Source organism: Passer domesticus, chromosome 1 (assembly GCF_036417665.1).
Source record: "Passer domesticus isolate bPasDom1 chromosome 1, bPasDom1.hap1, whole genome shotgun sequence".
In the NCBI taxonomy this organism is placed as follows: Eukaryota; Metazoa; Chordata; class Aves; order Passeriformes; family Passeridae; genus Passer; species Passer domesticus.
Window position 1 is genome coordinate 4,943,499 of NC_087474.1, and position 23,137 is coordinate 4,966,635.

At 44.4% G+C, this 23,137-nt stretch overlaps 1 protein-coding gene across 2 annotated transcripts in view; it reads right to left on the reverse strand.

The window, feature by feature from the left end:
- Nucleotides 1–23,137, reverse strand: part of ACVR2B (activin A receptor type 2B) — a 107,553-nt gene that overhangs the window by 21,720 nt on the left and 62,696 nt on the right. For both annotated transcript variants that reach the window (XM_064427727.1, XM_064427650.1), the window contains 3 exons: nt 8,437–8,638; nt 4,329–4,438; nt 1,267–1,418 (listed from right to left, as the gene is read on the reverse strand). In XM_064427727.1, the coding sequence (XP_064283797.1) occupies nt 1,267–1,418; nt 4,329–4,438; nt 8,437–8,638 (464 nt within the window). The remainder of the gene's footprint in view (nt 1–1,266; nt 1,419–4,328; nt 4,439–8,436; nt 8,639–23,137) is intronic.

Genomic DNA, 23,137 nt, shown 5'->3' on the forward strand with positions numbered 1-23,137 from the left:
GGGGAGGAATCAAGACACTGCACATGAGGAAAGAAGTGCGAAGCAGTGACATTTATTTAATACAAATTATTTAGGTGCACTGCTTGCAGCAAGAACAGCCTGAAACTCCCTGTCTCACTTGCTCTGTAGGGTTTTGATATACAGCACATATAACAATCTACACCTCCAAGTGTCACTTTGTGACACTACTGCCTGCCATGCTCTGGGCAAATCTGAATTCTCCTGTGTTTTCAAAGCAGAAGTTATTTTGGGTGTAAAGCACCGATGTCCCGAAGGATATCTCCTGCTGGAAGTGGTAACCTTTAGATCTTTGTGACCAGAGAGCCAGCTACATCTAACACCTCCCACTGCTCCTCACTACATCAGCATGTTCCACGCCACCCCAGCCATGGGCAGTGAACAGGTCTGTCAGCATCCTACAGATCACATCTGTTTAAAGTCTGCACTTGTCCAGGAGAACAGTGTGACCCTGTAGGGTGTGTGGGGTTGGAGCTCTGTCCTACCTGCTGTCAGATGGGAAAGGTCCACAGTACCATAGAATGGTTTGGGTTGGAAGGGAGCCTTAAAGATCACCCAGTTTCAACCCCCTACCATGGGCAGGGACAGCTTCCACTAGACCAGATTGCTCAGTCCCATCCAATCCAGCCTTGAACACTGCCAGGGATGTGGCAGCCACAGCTTCTCTGGGCAACCTGTGCCAGGGCCTCACCACCTCCACAGGGAAGAATTTCTTTCTCACATCTAATCTAAACCTGTTCTCTTTCAATTTAAACCCATTCCCACTTGTCCTGTCACCACATGCTCTTGTCAAAAGTCCCTCTCTGTCCTTCTTGTGGGCTCACTTCAGGTACTGGGAGTCTGCAATTAGGTCACCCCAAAGCCTCCTGCACCCATTAGTCTGAGGGTTCATAAAACTGAGCTTCATCAGGGAAAGCATCTTCTCTGCTCTCATAGAGCTGGCAGGAACTTTATCATCTCTTAGATCTCTGATGCTCTACAAAGTTAGCTGAAATCAGGCAATGGGTCTGAGAGTTTGGGAGGAAGGGCAGCCACCAAGCAGGGCTGTCTAATTCCCTCCCTCAGCTATCTCAGACATGGTGGTAACCCCACCTAAACCCATCACTCTCACACTTCCATGGAGACCAACTGTGCTACCAACTTCAAAAAGCAGAGAAGAAGAGTCAGGCCACCTGAAAAGAGTGAACACACACTGAGCAGCCCCCGTGCCTTTTGCAAGGCCCAAACAAAGGGCAGTGAGTCCCTGACCTCGATGATGTCCACGTGGCCGTAGGGAGGCTTCCTGTGGCGGTACATCCAGAAGGCCAGCAGGATGGCCATGGACAGCACGGCGATGGGCAGCAGCGAGTACACCAGGATGTTCAGCAGGGAGGGCGTTGGCGGCGGCGGCTCGTATATGACTGTGAGAAAAGAGCAGGGTAAGAGAAGGAAAAGAACCTTCAGGAATGCAGCAGCACTGTCAGCTGCACATCCAGAGGCAACCAAACCCTGTCAGGGTTGGCTGTTACTTGTCTCTGCCCCAACACGGGAAAAGGTGGTTCTGGGCAGGCCGCGCTTTGAAGAATGAGCTTGGACTCTTGAGTTTTTGGTCTTCAGTTGTGTTTATTATTTCTTATCTACAAAGTTTTTCTGTCTGCCCAGCCGAGGTCTGATCAGCAAGGCAGCCAAAAGCACTCTCCCCCGCCCACGGGGTGGTTGTGTCTTTTATAGTGAAAACTACGTATAAGATATTTACCTTCTATTTCCAATACTTTTCACCCTTGTTAACAAGTGCACCTTCACCATGAACCAATCCACACATGCCAACATCATCCTGAACATGGATGCCAAGGAGAAGAAAGAAGAAGGACAGGGCACGCCCAAATCACTCCATCTTGGGACTCTTGACCCCCATGTACAGGATTCCAAACCCCCCTGTACAGTGCTTTAAAATCTATGTTTCCCCCAGTGAATATCATCCCCTCACCATTCAAACTTGAAATTCTCTCATCTCCTCATACACAGGTGACACTTCTTTAGAAGGGTCAAAGTCAAGCCACCAGGCACTTTTGGCAACATTCCAGGACTTCTGAGCCCCCAAGGGTTGTCTCGGTAGCTCTGGACATCGGAGTGATGTACTGAGTTCCCACAAAACCCCATCTGTCCCTCCACTCCAAAGATGACTGGCAGGTCCCATGATGAGAGCCCCAAGGTTCAAAATAATCTTTACAGTCTGATTCATACTGATGGACAAACTGATTTTCCTCTGTGTTTATGGTCTTTAATCATATTTACATTGTGTCAGCAAAGTAAGCTTTCCAATGCTACAGGGACCACCTTTGGTGTTTGATGGGATGGCTGGCCAAGCTCGATCTCCACAGATGAAAAACATCCCCCATGGTAGATGTAAAGGGGTATGACTAGGTGCTAAAAACACAGCTGAGGTACAATTACACCAAGAATCTGCATCTTTACACACAAGGTGATAGGGAGTGACATCTGAAGTTTTGTCTTTATTTCGTTCAAGCCCAAAAATGCCAAATTTGATGCAAAAATCCATTTTTACAGAACCAAGAATTTCCAGTTCTTGGGGTTCAAAGGACGCTTCAGGAAGGAATTTCGTCCAAACACCCCATCCATCAGAGGGATTTATAACAAATTGTGAAAGATGTGGAGGAATGGTTTTCAGAATTGGCCAAGTATCTACTGGCAAACTGACCAAAGAAGTTGAAAATGGCTTTTCAGGGCTTGAATGAGTTAAACATATGGTATCTAAGCCTGATGCATTGGCTAAGGTTACCCAAACATTGGTTTTTGGCTGATCAATGGGCAAAAGCGCATTGCTGAGGGCAAACAAAACAAAAAGACATAAACATGACATCAGATTCAACTCCACCTTCACAGTTCTTGTATGCAAAGCAACAGTATTCATAAGGCTCCATGGTTTTCTCTTCTCCATAGAAGAAATTTTAGTAATGGAGTTACAATGGCCCAAACCACACTTTGCAAGCTGAACCTCCATCTGACCTTTATTTAAGATAGGTATTTCTTGTTGGGATACATAAAAGCAGAACATTTCCTCCTCTTAACCCTTCAAATGTATTAAGACAGCACGAAATCCCTTGCAGCATTGCTTTACCTTTCACAGTGATTGACAAGTTGTCAGTTTTTAGTAAAATGCTGCCGGAGCCACAATCAAATGCAATATTCCCACAGTAGTTCTTGTTCCAAATTACATCAGTGCAGTTGAGACACAAACAATGGGAATACTAAATGGAGCCATGTTGCTATGTTGGAGACAGGGAAGGAAAAAATAGCAAGACTTGCCAAATTAAACAAAAAACTGTGAGAGAAAGAATATTTGCTACTAGGTTGCTACGGGTACGTTAATAACAGGAGATAATATAACCCATGTAAACAATTAAAAACCTATCAGGACAGCCCAGGAAAATCTGATAAAGGTCTATTGGAACATCTCAGTAAATGCAGGTAGTTCAAACCAACCTAAGGAAAAGATTCACCTGTTTTAATAGTTTTTACTGAATGATACTTTTAAAATTATACATCTAAAAGAATAATTGTTTTTCTATTAGTCTCTGAAGAAGGTCCTGCTATTTCTTTTCTTCCTTGATGCATATCCACAGACTCTGAAAGCTGACACACCCCCTTTCCCTTTCAATCTCCAGATCAACAAAACAGAATCAAATGCAAAAATCCCAGATGCTCAAGGTATCTGGAAACTCATGACCTGTGAATTTAATGAGGAAGTTGTTAAACACCTTTTAAGAGTTTGAGGCTCAATCCATGCTATATAAATCATTCTTCCCCTTGAATAGGATTTTGTTTTGTAACATCCCACAGTGAACTGTCCACCATAAAGAAAACCTAACCTTACTGATGGTTTCCAAAGTGTTGGTACAGCTTTAGCCATAGAGTGAAACAACCTTAAAAAACTATTAAAGAATTGTAGCCAAAGGATTTCTGACTTCGTAACCAAAATATCCAACAACTCAATGTCGACATGAAGCTGGATCAGAGGAGATTTAGGACAAATATTAGGAGGAGGTTCTTCACCCAGAGGGTGGTTGGGCACTGGAACAAGCTCCCCAGGGAAGTGGTGACAGCACCAAGCTCAGAGCTCAAGGAGCTTTTGGACAACACTCCCAGGCACAGGGTGTGAATCTTGGGGGTTTCCTATGCAGGGCCAGGAGTTGGACTTGATGATCCTTGTGAGCCCCTCCCAACTCAGGACATTCTATGTTTCTATTAAAGTCCTTGGAAAATGGGTCAAGAGAAAGAGACCCCATCTCCCCCTCCTCCCAGTCACTCACCTTCAGGGCCGGTGACTTCAGGCAAGTGGGTAAATTTCTCATTGCAATAGTTGCCCTCGCAGCAGCAGAAAAACACCTGAGGGTTTTCTTCTGTGGCTACACACTCCTGCCTGCACCAGGGAGAGACAGACAAGGAATGAAGGGGAGAGAAAAACATTGTCAGCCAACTCCTGTCTGTATTTGGGAGCCAACCTGCACCAAATTGTCTTCTCCACACACCTTTTCCTGCAGCTGCACTGCACAGATCAGCAGTCTCCACTTATGGAGAACAACTTGGCACTCAAACACCCCAGTGGATAGCAAAGACCCTTGAAAAGACTGCAAAGGAAACAAATGCTTCCATATGTACTGAAGGCATTAGATGGTGAGTAATAAATAACAGCCGCTGCTGCTAAGAGAATGAGAAGGAGAAAAACGACAGAGAGACGCCTCAGTCCCTGAGCAGTGACTTTCCCACAGCCCATATGAACACTGCCAGGGCAGAGAAGTATTTGATGATGCAATTAAAGATTGTGCCATAAAGCACACATGACGAGGGCTGAGCTAAAGGCTGCTCCCACAGCCTTGAGCATCACCAGCTCTGCTCGCTCGAAGGGCACCAGGCAGCAGCAGCCACAGCCCTGCTGCAGCAGGAGAGCTGCAGGTCTGAGGGCATGCAGTGAGAGCTCAAAGTAATGCCTTTAAACTGAAAGAGGGCAGGTTTAGGTTGGATATTAGGTACAAATTCTTTACTGTGAGGGTGGTGAGGCACTGGAACAGGCTGTCCAGAGAAGCTGTGGATGCCTCATCCCTGGAAGTGTTACAAGGTTGGATGCGACTTAGATCATCTTAGGTCCTGTGGAATGTATCCCTTCCCATGGCAGGGGCTGGAACTAGATGATCTTTGAAAGTCCCTTCCAGCCCTAACCATTTGAGGCTCCTATGATTCTCATTTTGTTTCTAGAGTTTGTAAATTTAATTTTCAAGTGCTGTCTCCTCCATAAAAAGCTTATTTCTGCACAAAAAAACCTTTAAGAAAATCAGGTTGCAGCTCTCATTTTCTGCCTTTGCCTCTTATCCAGGTACTGCTACAGCCTTCCCAGCACCGAGATTTCCTTCCACATTGTGCAAAGCCTTAGGGGACTTCCATGGATCAAACCAACTCCACTTCCACGCATCCTCCCTCTCCCCACAGATCAATGCCAAAAGAGATGTGCAGTGATTTTTGCAGTACTTTAGCTGTCATTTCTTTCTGTTTCTTAAATGCTGCTTCCCTTCCTTGCCACCTTTTGCTGTGCTATGCACTGGTTTTAGTTATTAGGCTTGCAGAGCTGCTCTCCACAGAGAACTGTATCAAACTATTTCCTGAAGCCCAGCTTAATTATATGCATAACTTCCTTCCCTCGACCACTTGGAGGAAGTAGCAAAACAATCATATGCGTTTGACATTATTACTCATTTCTGAACCCATGCCAAGCCTCTCTTTCTGTGTTATCACTGACATGCTGCCACAAGAAGAATGGAAAGGGCTCTCTTCAATCCTAGCCCTGGGTAGTTTTCAGTGCTTTACTCCCTTTGGGGGAAAAAAAATGGCTATAGCCAAACTGTCTCCTCCAAGGTCTCAGCTGGGAAGCACTTGGTTTGTTTTTCAGGCTCTCATTTTTTTCAACTTCAAAGCAAAAAAGCAGCCATTTGACTTATTCAAATGAACAAAGATGTTTCAACAAGTTAAACAGCGTTTCCAGATGCTTTTTTGTGAAATCAGATAACAAGCCCTTTGGATTTAACAGCATCAGTGTTAGAGCCTTCAATAGAAAACACATCCTTTGCTAAATGTCTTGGTTAAAAAATCAAGCTAATGAGTGAAAACAGCCTGCTCCACATCTGCAGTTCATTATCCCTGTCTCTGAGTGAAGCCATCCAGGTATGTATGACATGTTACACTTAGCAAATATTACAGCTGAGACAGAGGGAGAGAATGACACATTTTTCTGTGGCAGGGAGGGCACATTTCAGAGGGGTTCACGTGCTCTGCAGGGGAATGTGAACATGACCTCTCCAGCAGGGCTGTGTAAATAAACCAGAGCACACAAGTTGATTTTTAAACACTACCTTTTTCCTATAACCTTAAATGTACATGTGCCACGTTCTTGTTTCCTCAAGATAAAGAACAGAGTAAGGAGCCGTCACCCTCAACGTCCCAACCCTTGCACTCCAAAATTTTTCCACATTCTGGCGACAAAGGAGGCAGCACTTGGCACATCCCAGCACGCGCTGCTCCAAAAGCAGCTGCAGCAGCCAGAACAGGACCATGCCCTGCATCCAGGGACACAGAATACAGGTGCATCTGCCAAGACTGCTCCCAGAAACTTAGGATGTTTCAGGCATCCAGAGATGCCAGAGACACAAAGGGCATCAGCACAGCACCACTGATAGAAAAATCATCTTCTTAGTCATTTTTGCCACCTTGGGATGCAACACTGCCTGCATGGAAGTCTGCCAAGGGCACTCAAGGGAAGAGAAAAAATGAAAGGGACTGCATTTAAAGAGGGTTTATTCCTTTATATAATTTAAGCTAACCTTTATTTCAAATGTTGCTTTTGGTATTTGTACTGTTTTTTAATTCTCAGAAGATCTTTTAGCTTTGCCCTGGAACATGTGGCTTTGAAAAGTCAGGCAATGGAATACTGGATGCTCAATTCTAGGGCTGCAAAAGGCTGGTGAGGAGCCCTGGAAACTTTTTACCATTGTAACAGAGCAACACATTATGACAGAGTTTAAGAAACACTACATCCCTGCAGAGACACTCAGTGACAATACAAGTGTCACTGGATATGAGAGCAGGCACTGAAAGGAGAAATCTGTTTACAGTAAACACTTCTGCTTGGAAGTAGGAAACTACAGTGACCTTCTATTCTCAGAAGAATTGGCATTAAGATGACTAATGGGCCAAGGAGGATTGATTTATTGGGAAAGAATAAAAATTTAACTATATATAGAGCCTGGCTACTCAACTGGCAAGGGAATAGGTGTGGTAGGAAAGTAACTCTGGAGCTAATAATAGAACAAAGATGAGGAACAACTTACAGTCGAGATAAGCCAAGACAGCAGGCACAAAAGCAGGGGAAGTGCACAGCACCAAAGGCAGAAAACACTGCAGCCACAGCACAAATCTAGTTCCAGCTTAACCCCACAGCTTAGCACCTGATCTTCCTAAAACTTTCAGAACAAGACGCTACCAAGATGCACAACTGAGAATTGCACAAAGGTGAGATCGACCCACATCGGTGTTATATCAAGGGAAATCCTTGAATTTTATGTTGCTAATCCTTATTGAAAGGGCTGGGCTTGGCTTGGTTGGTTGGTCATTGGTTTGGGGTTTTTTTAACAAAAACCCTGAGCTTAGAGCTACTGAACATTGTCCTTTTCAACTGTGAAACTTCATAGGGCTGTTTTCTTTAGCCGTAATTCTTTTCCCCTTTGTAGAATTGCATCAAGGGAAGTGAGAAAAGACTAGTTAATTTTCCCAGCTATTTAATGAGGCTGGAGCCTTCACACTACAAAACCTCACTCCTTTTCAGCTTGCTACAAGCAGTGACACACACACTCACATTGCTTTTGCTCCCCACTCTTTCTCCTGGCCCTCCTCTTCACTCAGCCAAAGAACAGTGGAACTTTTTGCAACATCACAAACGTCAGAATATCTCAACCCCTAACCACCCCCAGATATCTGTGCTTTTCTAGACAGCTCCAAATGATTCCAAGTTTTCACTTCTATCACCAAATGCTCCTGGAAGAACATATTGCTCTTCGCTTGATGGTACAGGACAGGTTTTTCAACGAATGCCAGAATTATCAAAGCTTTGCTAAGGAAAAAAACAAACAAAAGAAAACACAACACAAAACCCCTGAAAGTGATTTTTGTGCAGATTTTTTGGCTTCTATTTAGAAAGTCAAAGCAGGTAAGTGACAATTCTGAGAGCTGCATTAGCAACAGAAGCAATTACAGGAGATAGTTTTGCCAATTAACTTGGACTTGCCTTCTTTTCCTCTATGCAAAAAAATCACAAGCTTTTACACTTAGAGGGTCGTTCAAACCTGTATTTGGATAACCCAGCTGGGCTGTTACCTGTCATAGCAGTTGAAGTCATCTAACCAGCAGCCTTTCTTCACCAGCTCGATGGAGCCCGAGTTGTTTCTCCAGGAGGCGTAGCAGTGGAGCCGCTTGTCCTTCTCCCCCTCGCAGCGCTCCACGCCGCTCTGGTTGGTCTTCTCCAGCTCCCAGTTGGCATTGTAGTAGATGCACTCCCTTGTCTCAGCCTCCCCGTGGCCTGGCCATGGAAACAAAAATCAAGCCCCAAAAAAATTCAGGTAAAATCAGAAATAGATCCTGGGAATTGCATGGCTCTGTTTTAGGTGATGCATTATTTAATTCCCTAGTTGCTGAGCAGCTCAGCAGTGAGAGCTTCAGTACAGAGTGGAGATTATTCTTCTTCTCTAGGGTGAGGTGGGAGATGGAGAGGTCAAGTTTGCCTGAGCTCACACAGGAGCTTATGGTGAAGCCAAGAGCCCAGCTGAGACCTTCCCAGATCTCCTCTGGACAATGCTTCAAACTTGGAACCCTAAAACAGGGGATGCACAAGGCAATGCATACCCACTAGTGTCACCACAGAAACCTTGTTTAGCAAAGACAACCTGCCAGGGTGCTACTTGATGCTTGCTGGGATGTCATGCAGTGGAGTTTTTCTCCCTCTGCACCATTACTTTGGGAAACACCACCTAAAAGTACACAGTTTTTTCCACTGATGTAACTGAGAACAGATAATATTCATTCTACAGAGCAGGGCCAGACCAGTGGCCATTTCTCACTTAGATCCTGGTTCAGGCTTACTTGGGTAAGACTCCCTATGATAAATGCCATGGTTTTAGCTGCATTTGACACAGCTCACGGTGCCTCTCCACCCAAGCAAGAACTTGAAGAAAGTTCTGTTCCCCAAACAACACTGGCCACCCCAAATGGATGCTTGGCCACCAAAAATAAAGGAGTCTCCATAGCCTGTGGGTCTTCCCTCCTTTAGAGCCTTGTACCAAAGGACTGTGGAGCTCCTACTGCCCCCAGGGAAACAATTCCCCCATAGCCACCCCCATGTGGCAGAACTGAAATACAATTGCAGACACATCCATTAAAACCAGAGTCAAATAAGGGAACACTGATATTTGCAGGTGACCCGTTCTGTCCTAAACCTTAGAAATCCTCTCTTCATCTGGAAATACTCTGCTTTGTGGCATTTTGAGGATTAGTTTAAAACAAAACGAAGAATGAAACACATCTTGTAAGCAGACAAACACAAAAGATACCATGAGCCCTGTACCATGATGGCTCTGTAAATCCTGAAATGCCCTGCAGCCATCTCTCCTTGGGATTACCCAACCTAAGGAAAGGTCAGGCCTGGCCATTATTTTGATGGATTGCAATCATGGAAAATGTAGGTATCTCAATAAAATGTGTTGACAGCTGGGTAGAAAACACAAATCGGTCCCGCAGGATGGTGAAACGAAAGTGCTGTGCTCCCAAAATAGCCAGACCTCTGTGAAGCCTAGAACTGAGTTTCTAGCTAGAAAACCACAGTTCTGAATAAACCAGGGGTGATGGGTCCAACCTGCTCCCAACCCCAACACCTGGACACAGCAATGGTTAATTTTTATGGCATGGAGCAAACTCATCATACTAGGAAGATCTCTTTGCAAGCTGCTGAGGTGTTCAATCCTTCAATAACACTTTTTAGAAAGACTGCTTGATCTGCATCGTGGGAGAGACTGCAAGGGAATAGGGGTATGAGAATGTCATAAAGCTGACTTCTGGAACTGGAAATTATATTCAAAGCACACACGAACAAGAGCTCAATTTCAATAGCACCTGCAGGTTTTATCAGCTCTTGCAAAGCTCCATCAGAGTTTTCCTCTGACAAGTTGCTTACAATAATGAAAACAACCTACCAATATCCCTCAACACAGAACAATGTCAATATTGACACTCCTTGTTAAAGCCTTGATATTTGTTCTCTTGATACTTACAGCATGCTTCTTTAGGGCAGATTAAGCATTTTTGCTAAATACTGGTTAAATCAGCAGGAAAGCAAAAGAGCTTTCTCTTGTGTGTGGGGGTGGAGGGCAATATCTTTTTACTTATAAAGGAAATAATAAATATCTTAACTGCATAGAATCATAGAATAGTTTGGGTTGTAAAGGATTTTTAAAGGCCATCTAGTCCAATATCCCTGCAATGAGCACAGACACCTTCAACTAGACCAGGTTGCTCAAAGCCCCATCCAACCTGACCTTGAATACTTCTAGAGCCACCACCACTGTGGACAACCTGGGCTGGAGTTTCACCACCCTCATTGTAATAAGTCACATGGATTTCATTTGGTACCTGACACCTAATCCTCACTCATCATTTTCTTCTCCACTCCTGGAAATACACTTTGTAATATCATTTTTATCGCCCTAAACTGAATATCACTTTTGATCAAGACAGAAATTTCCTCTCTGTCTCCCAGAAAGCTGGAAGGTTTAATGAACCATTTCACTGGAAAACAGCACCAAAATCTAATCCTAGCTCAACCACCATCATCTGCAACCTCAGGCAATATTGTGCAGCCTCTGCTTTCCCCACCATAAATGACAGCCAATGCGATGTACAGAGCTGCGGTGAGATTTGATATTTCCACTGTGCTTTGGAAAGGGAATGTTGAAAAGATGTGAAGCAGGAGCTGTGTCGGCTCTGGGACCAGCAAACCAAGGCTGCTAAATCCTGTGTTGAGCCCAGGCTCCCTTCCCCCAAGACAGTTGTCTTTTCTGGAACAAGTTTCAGCTGAAGAGTAAGAGCTGCTTGCAAACACGCAAACCCAACTCTGCAAACAGCGACCGCGCCAGGAAAAAGGCCTTTCCCAGTTTTCCCCCCGCTGTTAAAGTTTAGATGATTTGAATAAAAGCATGCATAAAGTTTTAGATGACTAAATAGATGTATGCTTTCTTTATAACAGCTCCTAAGGATGCTTGCATTAAGAAGACACTTTAAAAAGCTGTGTGTTTGTTACCTGCTCTCAGATCTCTCTAAAAGCCATTTGGTAGGATCCTCGCCCCGCTGGGTGCTCACGACTGCAAGAAACCCTTCTGTTTGTACCCAAGATGGTCTCAGCAGGAAGGGGCACAGCTCCAGGTCTGGGTATTAATTTACCTGCTGCTTTAGCTCATCAAGAAACACTCACACCTTGCTCTGTAATGGATCATGCAGAGACCAAAGTTTGCAGCTAACTGCCTGTTCTGCACTCGCTGCGGTAAAACCCTCACTGAACAGAGGGAGGGGGAGTAAAAACAGGGGCTTGTCCCTCTGAGAGAGAAAGGTGATGACTAAGAGAAGAAAATCTGAGCTTTACTCATCCATCCCCAAGGAGCTGTGCAGATTTTCCTGCCTCCTATACCCCACTGAGCAATGGATACCCCCAAGGCCACCATAGGTCTGTAAGAAACACTGAGCTGGACATTAGGAAATGGTTTTAAACTAAAAAAATATTTAGATTTGATATAAGGATGAAATATTTTTCTTGACGAGGGTGATAAAACACTGGAACAGGTTGCCTAAGGAGGTGGTAGATGCCTCATCTCTGGAAACATTCATGGTCAGGTTGGACAGAGCTCTGAGCAACCTGGTGTCATTGAAGATGTCTCAACATCAGGCGAGTTGGACTAGGTGCCTTTAAAGGTCCCTGTCAGCCCAAACTATTCTATGATTCTGCCAAGTGACAAAGACATGGATAACCATGTCCTGCTTCTCATTTCAAGCTGCAAGAAGAATCAGAGGGTGTTCCCCCAAGATTTGTGTAAGGAAGCACCTGTCTCCCTCCACTGGACACAGCTGATGCATCAGCACAACAAGGATTTGACTGGGCTCCCCTGTGCCCCCAGCAGTACAACCTGGCTCAAGAGAAGTCTTGTACCAAACCCAAGCATCTGACAGGAGTGACACCATTAATTTTGGCCAAAAGGGCCTTTCCTGAAACAAGTCTTTCAGTGCAGTCACAAACCACAGCTTGAGACAAATTAAAGGGGTGCTCCCCCCCTCCTCACTCTTGTCATCTCCCTCATAGCAGCCTTGGTACATAGGAAAGCTCCCGAGTGCCTTCATTTGGTGGCACTGCCTGCTAACATCCTGCTCATGTGGGATGGCAAATAAACACACCAGAGAACTGCTCAACTTTTGGCAGAAAATCAGTGGGACTTGGGTGCAACGAGATTTAAAATGTTTGCTAAGCAAGTGTTTGAAGATCGCTGTTGGAACCTGGTGTCATTTATTGGGCCCCCATTTGTCTCCTGCCTAAGCCTATTCTACCAGCCACAAGGCAAAATTTGGGGAAAAAAAAGAAAAAAAAGTTGCAAAGCAGAAGCATGTATGTGGGGCAGGAGCATGGACATGGGGCAGGAGCACAGCATACCCAGCACTGCATCCCACTCTCAGCCCCAGCTCTCTCCATGGAAAACAGCCTCGTGCCAGCAGCCAGGCAAAAACAATCAACTTTTTAATATCACAGTCCACAAATAGTAATTTAAGCAATAAAGCCTGAAGTCCTGTTTGAAATCAGAGTCTCAGGAAGAATCAGGCTTTGCAGGAGCAGATGGGTTTCTGGCATCCCACTGCATCCACCCAGCGCTTCGGGGATGACGCAGTGTGGCTTGTCCTCGAACAAAAGCTGCACAGAAATACCTTTACACAAAATACCAAGCCCAAATAACTCCCATACAACACACAGGCCGAGGGAGGCTGCCCACCATCGCCCATTTTTGGGGTGGAAATCAACTTTTTGACCTCAGTCCTGAGGAACTGTCATTATGCTGATTCCCCTGGGTCAATTTTCTGCTCCAAATGACTGAAGTATCACTAGGTTTTTGCCAAGCAAGACCCCCAGCACCCATCTGAGGCACATAATGATGGGAAGAGTAGTCGAAGCACCATGCGACATGGGAAGACCTCTCGCCTCTACTTGGGAGTTACACGGCACAGAGGGAGCTCATTAAAAAAAGATCCTCGTGAACTGAAGGACTTCAGCCTGCTGAGACATGGGACCTTGCTGCTGATCTGAGACTAAACCCTGCTCTCCTAATTTGGAGTCGCTGACAGATCACTGAGGCTGTATCATTATCCAACAGCTTCTAAATTATAGCCAAGATCCAGTGCAGCAACTCCAGGTCTAGGTGTTAGCAGTTGCCAGGCTCCTAACTCATAATTAGATACATAGGGAATATCTTCCCCAAGGCTGAAGGCTGCTATAAATCTCAGCTCTTTATGTCTGCCTGTCCCCTTTTGAAAACCTAAAATGAAAGTATATACGAAAAGATGGGATGTGTCAAAATAGTCTGCATAAACACTGAGTGATTTACCAGACAGTCTGTTTGCCTGACTGTCAAAACCACCAGGCTTTCTATATGAAACAGTGTATGCAACTGAAGTTATTTGCAAACACTTCGTTATGTCCCTATATAGCTATTTGTACATGTAATTTTATAATATAAAACGGCAGAAATTGTACACTGAATTGGGGTAATTGCCCTCTAATTTGGAGGGTAATTGCATGCAGCAATTAAGCAACTGCGGATGCATTCTTGCACGTGTGATTATGGAAGTCGGGCCCTTTGTTTGAGGTTTGGGTTTGCTTTCAAGAGCTCTCCCTCAAACTGTGGCAGAGCTGGGAAATCAGGGGCTGCTGGGTGCTCACCTTGCAGCTCAGCATCTGCTGGGATGAGCCACTTCACCCCCTTCCCAGGGGATGCTAAACCAGCTGCCTCCAAACCCACAGCTGCATTTGGGCACACCCTTCAGTGGGGGACCACAATCTGAGCATGTGTGGAGCGCTCTAAGAGGCACTGGTGGGGAGGAAAGGCAGGGAAAAAGAGGGGAAAAAGGGGGCTGCTGCCTCCCAGCTCTCCCTCTGCCAGACACCTGCCCAGAAATCACGTGCAGGACTGCAAATTAAAGAATTTCAAATAGTTGTTGCTAGAAATTCAAAATCAAGCCAGATTGAAGGCTTGCAACTGAGAATGTTTGGAGAATGTTGCTCTGGAGAGACCACCCAGTTGCATCTCTCCAAAATGAATGTGAGATTTCTAAGCCTTGCTCCAGCAGTTATTCCCCAAGCAGGGTGATTTCATTCCTGCTGTACTTACATAATAGGGGCTAAATACATTTTTAGGCAAAGCATCAAACTCGTGATGACATCTGTGGTTAAGCACGTAACTGCACATGAGGATTTGGAGACTTGTTGCTTTTATGCCCTGTTCTTTCACTAAAGTCTTTAAACAGCAGAGCAGAAACAAGCCCCTGTGACTCTGCAGAGCCTCTTTCTCAAGCCAAAACTTCACCCCACCTTTGGGAACCTCAGTGGCCAGGGATTGTCCTGGCAGAGGTGCCCCATCCAACCAGTTGGATGTAGGGATGGCTAATTAGAATGATTTATTACTGAAAAATATTTTGGTTCTTAAGCCAGATCAGGTAAATCTGGGCACAGGCAGCACTGAGAAAGCGAAGGTGTAATGCCAAGGGAAGATATTACTTGGAATTTTGTTTTCTGTCAATAGATTTGCTTTATCCCACAGTAAAAGAGCTCCAAGTTTTCGAGTCAATCAATGGCTGTTAATCTATTATCTCAGCATATATTGCCATGGTAACCTGCAATGATGCCATTGACAACTACTCTCGAAAGGACAGGAGGCTTTAAGACATTTTCTTTTAAAATTAAAAAAGGAACTTTAATATTAAGAAATGCATCCTCCCTGCTCACCAGGGATGACAACTCAGGGCTTCTATATTCACACCATGACTCACACTTCACAGCTTCCACGGACATCTGTGTAGCAACCCCCCCTCCCCATATATCTCCTTTCTAACTTGGGTTTAAGTCACTAAACAATAACAAGAAAATTATTTCAAAGAATTAGATCTTCATTAGAATTTTCCCCCCAAACAGAATGCAAAACCTGTTTTATAAAATGTAAGGAGTGTGTTTTAGGAGTTATTACTACCAGCTCAGGGAAAGGATGCATTAATGCTTTCTTTCTACAGAATAATTTCCCTGGTATTTGAAGTTAAACAGCATGGGAAGGAGAAGGACCTGGAGAAGGACATGGAGCATCCCAGCTCCTCACAAGGCCACAAAACCAGGCAGACCCTGCAGAGCCGAGTGAGATGACAGAGATACTCAGCTGAGTGAAATATTGAGTGTCCACACACACACACATGCACACAGAGCTGATGTGAGTAATCCTTGGCCCAAAGGGGAGGATCACTCAGGAAAAGGTTTACTAAATCATTCCTCTGGCCAGGCAGAGTGATCCAGGGAGGTTTGGCCAGGTTGCTGGCTGGCCTGGTGTGCAGCAGGACAGAAATGTTGCCAGCAGTTAATCAATTTTTGGAAGCAGAGCATTTTTGACTTGAACTCATAGGGTCACTTCTATATTTTATTTAAAGAAGAGATCATTTTAGTTATCCATTAGAAAAATCCTATTTTGTATCATTTCAGTTAAGGACAAAGCCAAAAATGTAATTACATTTCTCCCTTCACATCACTAACTGTATCTGTCTCCCCCAAAAAGGTTTTAGTTCTTTAATAAAACCATCAGGGAGATCAATCAAAAGCATTTAATGCCGTGGTGCTTCTGCAGTTCATGTTTAAATGCACTTTGGGTCACAAACGAGGCAATTTGGACAGCAGAGCTCAAACCAGATTAGTAATAACACACAAAAAAGGCCTAATTCTTAATTTATTTTTCTTTTTTCTTTTTTTTTTTTTTTTTGCACAGATACATACTCCTCCTCAGCTACACCCAAGAGAATGAAATCAAACTTAAGCACAAAGTCACAGATGCAAAAAGGGCACTGCTGCTGCCTGCCTGTGCATGGCATGGGGTGGAGAAGAAGCTGCAGATCCCATCCAAACTCCCAGAGCTGCTGAGCTGCTCCCTGTCTGTGTGTGACCAGCCCTGAGGATGCCAGACCAGGCAGCATCACTGAAATGATGCTCCTCCAATCCCCCCAGTTCACTAAAAGACATCTCCAGGCTTCCTCTGCACAGCCACACCAAGAATATGCCTTGCTCCACGGAGGAGTTCCATAAAGGAGAGGTTGTGTTTTCTCTCCCAGACCACAAGTTTCTAAACAGACATATTGTTATTAATTATTTTCTTTTTTTTTTCCCCTTGAATTTGAGGTGTGCATTTATAAAAGAATTAAGCAGGCTATTTATTTGGCTTGTAACAGCAGTGACTACTCTTTGGCATGAAAAATGGCCCCTTGTGGGCTGAGCACTCTGCACACAAGCTACCAGGAAGGTGTCTCAGCAGCCAAACTTTGCAGCCTCTGTAAGGGAAAATATTAGAGCTTAATTGCAAGATTAAGGTATTTCCAACTGCACTCCTGAAAACCAAGTAGAGGGCAAGTCTCGACCAGATTCCACAAATCACTAAGTAAAATATGCAGCAAGCTCTGAAATGACATTTAGAACACAATCATTTGTTCTCTCCATTCTCCTCGGGAGCCAGCATGGGGTCTCCAAAGAGCATGGGAGGAGGAAGTGAAATCACGTACGTGCATAAATATTTTCCCCACACACAGTGAAGTTTTGAAAAGCTTTCAAAGCAAGCCTGGAAAATGAATTTCCTTCCAGGCAGAGGGAAGAGAGTATGGGAGCATCTCCTTGTGGAGTGCAGAGGTTTAAGGAACAGCAATAATCATGGGGTGATGCCTTTCCAAGCTTTTTCATGTGCATCTGCTCCATCCCACTGTCCTCACCATCCTGTGACACTACCACCAGCAGAAATGCTTTTCAGAGCTCCTGATTTTTAAAGTCTTCTCCAGGGAGAGAGTGATGTGTGTCCAACACAGCACAGCACACCTGGCAAGCCACAGAGAGCTTTGGTACCAGAAGAGCAACACCTCAATTCATAATCTACACAGGGTCCTCTGAGACTTATCAGCAGGGACATTTCAAATATGCTTTAAAATGTGCTGAGTCTACTAAGATTGGGCCCCAAGTGCTTTTCTATTGATTCTGCTTGACATTTCCAAATACCACAATTCCAAATTTAATTCACTGGTAATTGGAAAAACTGTAATGCATGTAAATGGACAAGAAGATGTGGGAAGTCCAAAAGGTCAAGCATCAGGAAAACGTGTCCCCAAGAACTAAATGATGCTTGTTTGTGTTTCTGTCACCCTCTTCTACTTGAATAATCTAAGCTTGGATCTGAGCAGTTTTCTCAGCAGGATGAAGGAAGGCAATAAAAAACACAACCACTCTAAACCATGGAACCGGTTCAAAAATCACTGTTTTAAACTCCATCACTGACCAGAATTCAAATACACCATAGGGATGAGTCACTTAATCAGCAGATTACATGAGCAAGTGGGAAACTCAAGTAAGAATTAATTTGAAAATGCTCTCAGTAGAATAAGATTATCTCTACCTAGAAATCAGGTTTCCAAGATTTCTGCTACATCACAGCTTCTCAGTTGAAGGGGAGGCAGTGACAGAGAGAAAATCTTACAGATGTCTAAGTTCAAACCTCAGATCCAGCATGATGATGGATAGTTGTTGGCAGGTGCCAACTGGGATCTCTTCTTTACTGACCTGAGAAAACCAAACTTCTCCTTCAGAGGAACCAAGGGCTTCAGTGACAAGAAATGGTGCAGCAGCAGGCAGGGGGTGCTTGCCCAGCTCTTTGCAAAGAGCCCTGAGCTGCAGCAAAGCTCACAGGTTCACTGTGTTGATGGGGAATCAAGCCCTTTTGGGCAAAGACCACTCATATACTACACAAAATACACTATGACAAAATCCCCATACTTTTTCATGTTCTAGAGAATGAACATGCACATTTTAGCTGCCAGTCTGCATTTCCCCCAGCACGTGAGCAATCACCAATGGCCTGACACCCTGGTGTGTTTCAGCTCAAAGGGTAAGGATATGATGGAAGTGCAGTGCACAAAAAAGCACAAGCACAATTTCTAGCCAGTCTCACACTGATGAAGGACAAGCATCCATCACCATATCCTAAACAGAGATTCCTCCATCCAGCCCACAGCAGTACATGTGAAAATGCTTGATAACCCCTTAGTGCAAGTGATATCTTTTGCATTACACTCTAGACCTTCAGGCCATTCAAGGTTTGCAGAAGAAACCACTGATTTTTAAAATGCTCTTTCCCCAGTGTACACTGGTATTTCAAGAGTTAACAAGCCAGCAGAAGCCAGCCCTAAGAGAAGGGAGGCAGGAAAAAAAAGCAAGTCTTTGGCCCTTGCAATCACAAACTAGCCTTAAGCCCTCCAAAAGGAAGTAAAGACATTCCTAAAATTCTTTGAGGATGAGAAGCAAGTTGCCAGCCAAATCAGAAGTCCATTTCTCCATTGCTCTTAATGGCAAATCCCACATGAGCAATTTTAAGAGCCTCTTTTACAATGGAATGTTCTCCCAAGTGGCTACAGCACATCTAGGACTTGTCTCATGTTTACAGAAATGTACCTTTCTCCTTTGGGTCTACTGAAAAAAGCTGCTGTCAAACAACCTGAGGAAGGAATGCAGCACAACTCAATGCCATCATGCAATTTCCAGTGATTGTTTCTGTTACAATAATGAAAGGCACGGAAGAAACGTCTGGATAACTGCAGTGATTCTCCAAAGACACGTTATAAAAGAGATGCTGAAGAGATTTTATGTAAAGGGGCATGGAGGGAAATAAAGTCACCTATTAGCTTTCATTTTGATTACATGCATTAAGCAGCACCCAGATCCCACTGAAATAAAAATGGTTTTGAGCAGATTGTCCCAGGAAGTTGAAATCCTGTTTCATGGGTGGGAAGCAATAAAATACCTGTGTGCTGTGGGACAGGCCTTTTCCTTCCTGGCTTTCTCACACCAGAGGAAGACTAAAACACTTTGGACCACACTGTGCATGTGGAGTGAAAGAAGAACTTACCCTCCATCCATGTCCAAGCTTTCTGGATGGCCTGAGCTCAACAGCTCCAGCCCACAAACTGGGTACATTCCCTCCCAGTTCAACTTTCTGTTTGGATGCCATTTAGTTCCCATGGTGACCAGGCTCCAATATTACATAAAAGAGCATAAAGTAATATTCTAAGATTCAGCACAGTACTCTCAATTTCCAGACCTTGGATAGGTGGGGATCTCCACTAGGACCACCTCTGATGCTGCTTCCACATATTTAGGTGCTGATGTATGTGAATAAGGAGATGAGGGTGCCCTTGTCTGGACAGTTTCAGAGACACCATGAATATTTAGAGGGATTTATCACTGGAAATACAATAAGAATCCAAGACAAGAGAAGACTCCAGGGAGTCTTACTGCAGCCTTTCAAAAGAGGTTTGTACAAAACCTCCTGTACAAAGGAGCTTTACAAGAAAGGTGGAAGAAGACTTCTTACCGAGGCCTGTAGTCATAGGACAAGGAGAAATAGTTTTAAAATTAAAGATGTTAAGCATAAATTAGATTAAAATTCTTTCCTGTGTGGGTGGTGAGGCTGGTGAGGATGCCCAGAGAAAATGTGGATTCTCCATCCCTGAAGGTGTTCAAGACCAGTTTGGATGGGGTGTGGAACAACCTGGTCAGTGGAAGGTGTCCCTGCCCCTGATGGGGGGGTTAGAACAAAAGGATCTTTAAAGGTCCCTTCCAACCCAAATCTTTCAAATACTCCTCCATAACCTGTAACAAGATCATTTCAGGCAGCAGCCAAACCCTTTCACCTCAAGAGCTTCATCAGCAAGATGCAATAATCACTTGTTTTGGTCCATGTGCTTGAGTTGAAAGATGGGAGAGGTGCCTGCAGGAATGTACACACAGAGGACTGGCAGCCATAGAGACATGAGCAAACTGCAGCCCTGAACACAGCTTTTCACTGCCTCCCCCTGCTCTAAGATTTACCTGGTGACACAGGCATGCAAACTACTCCCATCTCTCTAATAAAAAGGTATTTTCTGAGACATTACTGTACACTCCTGCTAATCAACAGGAACAGAGATGGAAGACATGCCACCAGTAAATTCCATTTTTCACTAAAGAAAAGAAAAAGTTCCAAGGCAATGTGAGAAGCTTCACAGTGACAGCAGCCAGTTGAGCAATAAAACCACTACGCTGGGGCACATGGATCCCAGTGCTCTTCAGCCAATTTCCCTGAACTTTGGTAAGGTGTTGCAGCCATCTGGGAAGAGCAAATAGAACTTTTGATAACTTTTTGGAAGGTGCAGGACCATCTGTTTCCACACCAACAAGCAGGTGAACACACCTGCCCCAGGCAAGGCAGCAGCACAGAGGGGAATCTCTCCACCTTTGTATTTTTCTTTGGGAACAAAGAAAAGACCATAGGAAAGTGTCAGCCCATGCTGCCTGTACATATTTTCCATGGGCATCATGTCACAGTTCAAGCTTTTCAACATAAATACTTTAGTACAGGATTCACTTTCTTTAATACAATAAACCCAGAAAAACATAACCTGATGTTCTGGCTATATCCTGGGAGCTCTGGTGAGCACTAAGAGAGGCACTTTTCTTCGTGCTGCATGAAAACCAGAGAATAAAACTGCTGATCAACGTCGTCCATCTCTAGATGGCCCCTGCTTTGCAAGAGTGAGGCAACTGCTGCAGAGTGAAACCAGTAATGAAGGATGAAACAAGGGGTGAACAACAAGTGATGAGGGGTGAACCAATCACAGCTGGTGGGATCAGGCCTAAAGCACACCTGGAGAAGGCAGTTCCTCGCCCAAAGGGCAGCTGATGTGGGGAACCCCTTCTCAGAAGGTTCCCCATAATGCTTTAAGAAGAACCATGTGCATTTGCTTGTCCTGCTATTCCTCTCCTGTCATATTTCAGCAAAAAGTGGAGTCAGATCACCAGGCTGGGTGGGCTTCTGTTCTGGCCTAGTCTGGCCACTGACTAGTTCCTATACTAAACATCAACAACCTAAAAACATAATTTAAAAATAATTCAAATGTTGAAAGACCCAAGCAGCTACTGACCAACCAAATGCACTGTGTCACTGACTGCAACTTCGCTCTTGATTTCCATCCCCACCCATTGAGACAGCCTGCATTTCTTTTCATGTTGGGATTTGAGAAACCCAATCCCCCTGAACAACTGCCCTGAGCCCAGAAGTGCCATTTGGAGCTGACAGCTGCTGAGAGAAGAACACAAAGCCCTCATCCTGCCAGAGTCCTTCCCTGATACCCTTGCAACCATTTCCCAATAGACAGAGATTTTGCACACGCTTTTTATCTCTCTGCTGGTATTTTCCATCTTAACAAGTTTTTAATGTTTTATGTAGCAAGGATGCCCCTGTCATTTAAAGAGGGAAGCATGCAGTAGTATTCATTAAAAACACATCATAAGTGACCTTTATACTGAACCAGAGGAAGCCACGTGCCTGCCTGGCTGTATTCTGGAAGGGCCAGAAGTTTCAAAGGGAGTAAATATTTTCATTCAGGACAGCCAGCCTAAGCTATCTTGAAAAGGTGCCTCATTCTTGATGGAACAAAAGGTGTTTAAAACATCTCAGACTGAGTATCCAAAAGTCAATATACAGTTTTGAAAAAACTAAGTGGAAAGGAGAAGTCACCATAGTGCTTGGTCCCCACTGGCATCTCACAACCCCCTTTCATCTCAGCATATTGAAAAATTAACATTCTGTCTTCCTTGCTATAAAAAGTACAATTTCTAGACTGGACAACTAATGGGGACTAGCTGTCTCACCATGAAATATGAAGAATATTGGTGTTTGTACTGAAAAGCAGTTCTACAGATTGAATCAAAATCCAAGGCACACCTACAAGCTGGAGCCCTTTGTTTTCAGCAGCTGTTTTAGTGGGATATGCAGGTTAATTTTGCTCATACAAGCCACACATCCCTAATGCAGCAAAAATATAAATCCTGGTTTTGCAGAAGGGGGTAATGTAGCTCTTTTATTCCTGGAAGGGGATGAATCCCATCTTTGGGTTGTGTTTCAGGCATGCATGTAGGAAGCAGAGCACCATACAAGCAAGTGAGAAGCAGAGCCAACACACACACAGAATACAGGCACCAGAATCATTTGCAAAGCAAAACTAACGTACATCACTTTATGCATGATTACATTTTCAAAAGCAAGAAGTGTTAGGAAATATTTTTGAAGACAGTCAGTAATGTTTTGCAAGAATCGCTGACTCAAGCCCTTGATCTGCCCGTTTAGCTGATGACTGGAAAACAGCCCTGGCTATGTTTATTCTTTAGACAAAGTCCAGCTAAAAATGCATCCAGGCTTAAATAATCTGTGTAACAATGGCCTGAAAACCCTGAATAAAACACTGCATTGCATGCAGGTTTCCCAACAGGATAAAGCATTGTCAGGGCTCACACCCAGCTATCCGCCTCTGATGCACAGTCTCCCAACACGGCATTTTCATCTTTAGACCACTCTTGGAAGTAATGCACTATTTCATTTCCATTTGCATTTCAATATGGCCCCAAGGGCTTCACATACATCTGGTCCTCACTGTGTTAAGATTCTTCCCAAACACCATATTGCCTAAAGATGGTGAGACAAAGGATGTGCTGCATTTTGAGCAACCTCATGCGTCGGCTCTCGGCCAGAACAGTGAGTGGAGCATCCTGCATCCTACCCCGTTTCACTCTGCAGGTCTCCCTGCCAGCACTGCTTTACAAACAGCAGCAAATGTCACCATCCCAGTTAGCTCAGGTGGGGAGAGCCAGAGGAGGAGGCACAGCTCCAAGTTCAAGGTT